Raw genomic sequence first — 7,729 nt, 5'->3', positions numbered from 1 at the left:
CATCATGCCAGGAGCTTTCAATGGCCTATCTGAGCTTCGGAAACTGTAAGTAGACATGAGTCACTCACTATTTGGGTACAGAGCAGTAAATATATCAACAGGAAGCAGAAACTCAGGCAAAGAATGCTTCAGTGTTGATATGAGGCAAATGACGGGTCAGGGTAGTTTACATGATATGAAGAGTGTTGTGTTCCACTTCACATGTATCATCAGCATTTACTCGAGGTTGACACCTCATGGACATTGCACTCATCAACATCGTTAATGTCTTTGCTGTTCCTTGTCCTGCTCCAACACCACTGAAACCTCAGGGCAGCGCAGACAGGACGTCTGTTTAGAGCCCGTTCACTTGCTGCTCACTCATTGTGAGTTTGGATGCCGATGGTCTGGTTGCGGTGTTGGTACTGGTCGTCTGTGTTGCGCCGTGTGACTCCCTTTCCCTCCCTCTCCTTTCCCTCCTCTCCCTACTTGTGTTTTCCCCCTGACCTCAGGGCAGCGCAGACAGGACGTCTGTTTAGAGCCCGTCACTTGCTGCTCACTCATTGTGAGTTTGGATGCCGATGGTCTGGTTGCGGTGTTGGTACTGGTCGTCTGTGTTGCGCCGTGTGACTCCCTTTCCCTCCTCCTTTTCCCTCCTCTCCCTACTTGTGTTTTCCCTGCGAGGTCTGGGGCTTCTCAAAACAAACAGGGGGAGATAAACACATGCTCTGGACAGATCTCCGCTGGGAAGTGTCAGAGGTGCAACAGAGCAGATCTTTCTCTGGCTGGGGCTATACATCACACTCAGAGGTGGACGGCAGAACAGGGGGCCTGCGTTTGGTGATAACATTCTACCGGTGTTCTATGGAGAAGTGCTATGGGAACGTGTCTGGGACTATCAGCCGTCTTATTCCAGCTTCAGCCTCCTGAGCACTCATGCTTCACTATTGTACTGCAGAACTGTGTTATTCAAGGACAATCCACATATCACCACGTGCAACTGAGTGACTGAGAAAAATAACCAGTGCATTCCTCTTCACACTCTTAGCGACCTATCCAACAACCGCATTGGCTGCCTGACGGCAGGCGTGTTCCAGGGGCTGACCAATGTCATGAAACTGTAAGTGACAGCAATCCATGAAATACCTGTAATGTTCTTACGTCTTAAGAAAACTGTCACATGATCCTGGTCACATCTACTTTGGTAGGAACCTCTCTGGTAACATCATTTCCACCCTGGATCAAGGAGTGTTTCATGAGCTGCCGTCCCTCAAGCTAGTGTGAGTGTTGGTGACACACACCACACCACACCACACCACACCACACCACACCACACCACACCACACCACACCACGACGCCAAGGATGAAGGAGTGGAGGAACATAAAGAATCCTCATGAAAATGTCTTTGGGTGGATGTAATTCAGCAATAGGTCCCAAAAAGACCCTTGAGTATTTTATTGTATTGTCATGTGCATTTTTTGTGCATGTAAGATGATTTTACATGTCTGTTTCACTGAAAACGACAATGACTTCTGTCACCAGGAACTTTAAATCAGACTACCTGTCATGCGACTGTGCGTTGCGCTGGGTCCCAAGCTTCTTCCACGGCAGTTCGGCCCGAGTGGGGGATGAAACCCTGTGTGCCTACCCCAGAAGCCTGAGGGGAAAGCCTCTGCATGGACTGAGGGAAAGCCAGCTGAGCTGTGGTGAGAACTCAATGAATTTACCATCTTACTCCAGAAAGCACTTGTGGTTTGTGACTGGGAATGCACGTTCACTCCAGATCATCCCAGGACTTTTGAGGATCAGTCAACCAGGGACATATTTCTGGAAGTATCATTGAACTGTGCCGACAGCTAATCCTTGTGGGATTGCACATGTGAAATGCTCCTGTCTGCATCCAATCTGCTCTAGAGCAGCAACCTCTTTAACTTCTGTGGAAACAATATCCGAGGTGGAGTGAAGATAAATCAGCAGAATGTGTAACCGTCACATGTGCGTCTTTCCCACCATGTTGTTCAGATGGTCCTCTGGAGCTGCACACACTCACGCTACTGCCGTCCCAGCGCCAGGTGGTCTTCAGAGGCGATCGGCTGCCCTTCCACTGTACTGCTGCCTTGGTGGACAAAATCACCACTCTGCACTGGCGTCACAATGGTCAGCTGGTGACCTCTGACCCAGAGATGGGCATCCAGCTAGAGAACAGCGTGCTGCATGACTGCACCTTCATTACCAGGTGCAGAAACCTAAAGTATATATGAAGACGGTCTAACTAATATTCTATGTTCATATGCTTTGCGAAAATGCAAATGTCAAACTTGTGTCTTTTATGCAGTGACGGTGTGTGATAATTATTTTCTGTTATCTTAATATTCAGTGAGCTTATTCTGTTCAACGTCCACGTGGAGGCCAGTGGAGAGTGGGAGTGTGTGGTGTCTACTGGGAGAGGAAATGTATCTCGGGCTGTTGAAATAGTGGTGCTAGAGAACAGTGCCTCCTTCTGTCCAGAGGATAAAGTTGTCAACAATCGGGGCGAATTCAGGTTAGTCACAGCTGCAGTGACTGATACAACTTGCCTACATGTGTACTGTTCTTATTTTGCTGGAACTCCCCAGGTGGCCGAGAACTCTGGCAGGTATCACCTCCCATCAATACTGCCTGCAGCTGCGTTACCCCTCCCTGTCTGTAGAGGGGGTTATGGAGCAGAGGAAAGCCTCTCGCTACTGTGACCGTTCTGGAAAGTGGCAGGACGGCGACTATTCAAACTGTCATTATACTAACGGCATCACTCATGTCCTCCACACCTTCATCCTGGTCAGTGGCCTTCTCCTGCACGGTTCCTGTACATTACAGACACATCACGTTTCCTGACTCCTTACTCTTGTGTTGCAGAGGCCCATCAACACATCCAATGCTGTGACTGTGGCCCATGAAGTGCGCACATACACTCTGGAGGCTGCAGGCTTTACTGACTCAGTGGATGTGCTTTATGTTGCGCAAATGATGGAGAAGTTTATGGAATACGTCAGACAGCTGCGAGAGGTGAGAGGGGCTCACGGGACAATGTTGGTCTCCTGCTGTTTATCTTGTGACTACATTTCTGTTGGTTTGTTTTTTTGCCAGTTATCAGAAGTGCTGGTGGAGATGGGCAGTAATCTGATGCAGGTGGACGACCAGATCCTGGCTCTTGCCCAGAGAGAGAAGAGAGCCTGCAGCTCTGTTGTCGTCTCTTTGGAGAATCTGGCCTGGCCTCAGCTCCACAGCCGTGCTCAGCACTTCTCCATGGTAAAATGTCATTTTAGTTTTGGAATGGTTTGAAATCTATACCATTTTTCTAAATATTGAATAAATTAAACTGTTGGCGGTTAATTCAAGTTACATTTTCAATTGGAGGTTCATGAATAAATAATCCAGTGATTCTATTTCACATTAACATTCACAGATAATCATCCCCAACTCAGTTTTCTTATTGTTCAGATCTCTAGGAACATTGCGATGGAGGCCAACTTAATTCGACCAGCCCACTTCACCGGAATAACCTGCACGGCATACGAGCGGCGTGAGCTCTCAGCTGGCAGTCTGGCAGTGGAAATGCCGGAGTCCGTTCGTGAACAACAGCTTCGTTTTCGTTGCAGCACCGGCTCCCATAACGTCTCTCTGAACCATTTTTCCCTAAAGGTGAGATCATTTCTGTCCTTCTGTTTGTGGCTAGAATGACAACATATGGTAGTATACTTACAACTTACATCTGCATCCAGCTGTCATAAACTGTACTCATGACTCTGACAACTGAAGACATACTGTATTCTTTGTCTTTCTTTCTCTAGAATTCAGTAGCTGTGGCCTCTGTGACTCTCCCTGCTACCCTGTTTCCATCCGATGCGCCTGCAGACTGTAAGCTGCAGTTTGTAGCTTTCAGAACAGGCAGTTTCTTCCCTCTGTCCGGAAACTCAAGCAACGCTGGGGAACACTCTCGTCGACGTACTGTCAACACTCCAGTCATCTTTGTCGGCCTAGGTGAGGACACACAGTTCCTGTGGAAAAGTGTAACTTCCCCCATATTCAGAGTGAAAATGTTACATCTACATCAATGTACTACACCTTTTTCATTCATGTTATTGTGGAGTAGATATTATAGAAATAAGTATTATTAGTAATTCCTAAACCAAATATCAGCCACGGTCAAGTGACACATGAAAATAAAGACCCAAACCCAACAATGTCAGTAAGCTGTTTACCACCAGCAGCAGTAAACAACTGCAAACAAGTAGCGTGGAAATGTATAATCATGATTTGTCCATCAGATAAGATTCACATTGTTTTTATTCTCATCAAACCAATCTGATGTTTCTACTTTTATTCAAGGTTTTCTCCCTAATTTGTCGATTGCTGGTACAGACTGTGAATAACCGGGCTGAGGGAGCATCAAACTTCTGTCACATGTTTGTCAGATGCACGATGGAGGACGTAGATGTCGCTTTTAATTTTGTATCATTTCTGACAGACGGATGTCGCATGTCGAACCTCTCTGAGCCCATCTGGGTGTCACTTCGCCACTTGTCTCCTGGTACTGATGCTGTGGCAGCCCAGTGGAGCCTGAAGGCACTGGAAAGGCACGGAGGCTGGAGCCAGGAAGGTTGTCAGCTGCTGCACAGTGACAGCAGCACCTCCACAATGCGCTGTTCACTTCTCAGCAACTATGCAGTCCTGCAGGTGGGGGGACGCCACATTTATTTAGCTTCATTCATACAAAGCTATAGCTCAATGACCCTTTCATTTTCCTTTTTTTTTTTTTCCTAGGAGGTGCCAGATTTCCACAACACTCCACCCGCCAATGTCAGGGTGCTCCACCCTGTGGTCTATGCCTGTACTGCATTGCTCCTCCTTTGCCTCTTCACCATCATAATAACACACATACTGCACCACAGGTACTCCTCACGTTCTTGACTCTCAATGCATTCACAGACTGCTGTTTCTGCTTTTCCCTCATCTCCTCTTTATTTTTTTCCCCCTCTGCTGATACAGTTCTATTCACATATCAAGAAAAAGCTGGCACACCTTGCTGAATACGTGCTTCCACATTGCCATGACAACAGCCATCTATGCAGGAGGCATAAGCTTGACCAGCTACCCTGTTGTCTGTCAAGCTGTAAGTACTGACCTTATCTATTCAGCCTGTAACTGACCAATGCAGCATCGGCTTGACGTGTGATCTGTGTGCGACAGGTTGGCATAGCCCTGCACTACTCCTCGCTGTCAACCCTGCTGTGGATCGGAGTTAGTGCAAGGGTCATCTACAAAGAGGCTGTGTGGAGAATGCCTCAGCAGCCAGAGGGAGAGTCTCCTGTTCCACCTACTCAGCGACCTATGCTCAGGTCAGAGTGGAAACAAATGCCCTTCACCCACTTTTTGTACCATAAGATTGTTGTTTGCTGTCAATACAGTTGATGATTGAAACAGATGTCAGAGCTCTTGTGCCCGACCACCCAGACCGTGCACGATAACAGACATCATTGTGCACAACAACCAAAGTCCCTTTCTTTTAATGAAACATTGGCAGGACAAAACAGAGTATGGCTGTAAGGCACAAAGTCCATCTCACATGGGGAGGGGAGAAATGAATGAATGCAGCTTGACTGAGGCGAGGGGGGGTGGCTATAAATCTAACAAGTGTGATTCACTGTCCCAAATATTCCCTTCATTTTCTCCACCCGCTCGCCTGGCCTTGACCTGTGATCCTAAAGCCACGATCCTACACAGTACCGCTGACAGTGCCGTGGCCCTGCAGCCAGCCTTTTGTAGCCCACTCAGCCATATGGTGTCAGGCCCCAGTAAATCACAGTTCTGTAGCAATACTGACCTTGTCACACTCAGAGAATGAAGGATCACACTGCTCTTTTCAGAATACAGGCATCCAAAATGGAAGATTAACCCAACATGCACACTTTGAATAGCAGGTAAAATAGTGTCTGTAGGTCATACAGGAACCTGTAGCACGCACAAAGATACCTCTTTTCTAAATTTGCAGCTAATGTTTGATGTATTTTCACTTTTCTTATTGCTATTCTTCATTCTTATTCAAGGTTCTACTTGATAGCGGGTGGCGTTCCTCTCATCATTTGTGGGATCACTGCAGCTGTCAATGTCAACAACTATGGGGACAACAGCCCTTAGTGAGTGCTTGTCTAATTTGTCCTCGAGCCATTGGGCTCTTGACCTTGTGTTGTGTTGTTTGGTTCTCAAGTGAATAATTATGTGCCATAAGTAGAATCTACAAAGATGTCCTTGTCTTACGTTGTCCTTGTCCTAAACTCTTTACTGCCTCTTGCAGCTGCTGGCTGGGGTGGCGCCCCAGTCTGGGGTCTTTCTTTGTCCCAGCTGGCCTTGTGGTATTAGTGACCTGGATCTATTTCCTGTGCACTGTGTTTCGCCTGAGGCATCATGAGGCCAAAGATTGTACAGGAACCACCCTGTCCTCCCCTGTGACCGAGAGCCAGCCTGCACTGGCAGGAAGCACCGGCCTTCTCTCCACAGACTCAGTCGTTGGACCTATAAGCCCTGTTGGGGCTCCAGAGGACCAGTACTCTCTGAAGACACAGTTCTCTGTGCTGGTGGCCACCCACTTTCTGTTTGTAGCGCTGTGGTGTTGTGGAGCCATGGCAATGTGGCTGACAGGACACACAAGCTTGTTGTTTAGCTCTTTATATGGAATGGCTGCCACAGCTCTGGGAGTATTTTTGGTGGTACACCACTGCTTCCGACGTCTAGATGTGCAGGCCTCATGGCTAGCATGCTGCCCAGGCTATCGCCGGTCCCATCCCATGTCTACTTACACACACACCTGCACGACAGGGAGTGGAGCGCAGACCTCCGAACACGGATCCCAACTTTTCATCAGCTGCCATCCACCTGGTGAATTACAGAACTCCTCATCTGCCAGGTCATCATCCACACCAAGTGGGATCAGCAGCGTTGGCCCGGGGCCCTGCAAGCTCACCAACTTGTTGCAAGTGGCCCAAGAAAACCCTCACGTCACCTCTCGTGCCCCCGTGGGTAACAACACTGGCACCAGTACCGATAACATCACCAAGCCTACGAACAATGTCCTTCCCACAATTAACTCTGCAGCCCCAGTGCATCCCCAGAGAAGGAAAGTGAGCAGCAGAACTAAACAAGGAAGCAGTCAGTATCACCATCGGGGTGAGGGCAGAGGCCACTATCGTCTCAAAGCCCTAAGGACAGCAGGAGGAGGGGGCAGCCTTGGAGCTTTAAGCCCCACAGGTTTGGAGCACTTCAGTTGTTCACATGCAATTTATAAACAGGCCACGAGTGAGAATGGCAGCATCCACCACAGCCTCTCAGAGAGCCAGCCCAGCCCACTGACCAACGGGAAGCGGGTAGGAGAGTCAGTGGTCACCAGCCCCTCAGAGGGAAGCGATGGGGGCAGCAGTGGCAGCCGCAAACCTTTCCCCCTGCCTCCCTCGGTGGCAAGCAGAGCCATGAACGGTGCTCAGAGGCGATGCGTCAGCAGAGACAATTTGAAGCTGGCGGCTGCTGCCGAGAGAGACGCTAAGCACTGCTCCTATCCACTGAACAGTGTCACGACCACTGTGCCGGGGGCTGCTGGGCCAAATGGCACCTTGAAAAGCTCAATTGTAGAGCTGGACCAGGACATGAGTGGCACAGACCAATCCCAGAGCTCTGTGGGAATGAAGAGCAGTTTGTGGAAGAGTGAAACCACAGTGTAA

General features: G+C 48.7%; 1 protein-coding gene across 1 annotated transcript; it reads left to right on the top strand.

Moving 5' to 3' along the window:
• Nucleotides 1-4: 4 nt before the first annotated feature.
• Nucleotides 5-7,729, top strand: LOC144739763 (adhesion G protein-coupled receptor A2-like). The gene is made up of 17 exons (XM_078622662.1): nt 5-45; nt 1,028-1,099; nt 1,188-1,259; nt 1,524-1,687; nt 2,004-2,217; nt 2,359-2,523; nt 2,597-2,795; nt 2,874-3,023; nt 3,105-3,266; nt 3,459-3,659; nt 3,809-3,998; nt 4,486-4,694; nt 4,782-4,909; nt 5,007-5,130; nt 5,208-5,356; nt 6,065-6,154; nt 6,313-7,729. Exons 1-17 carry the CDS (start codon nt 5-7, stop codon nt 7,727-7,729), a joined length of 3,747 nt encoding a protein of 1,248 aa, XP_078478788.1.

This window comes from Lampetra planeri, unplaced genomic scaffold, assembly GCF_965212315.1.
Source record: "Lampetra planeri unplaced genomic scaffold, kcLamPlan1.2.h2 scaffold_1694, whole genome shotgun sequence".
Lineage (NCBI taxonomy): Eukaryota > Metazoa > Chordata > Hyperoartia > Petromyzontiformes > Petromyzontidae > Lampetra > Lampetra planeri.
This window is presented reverse-complemented; position numbering and strand designations above follow the sequence as displayed.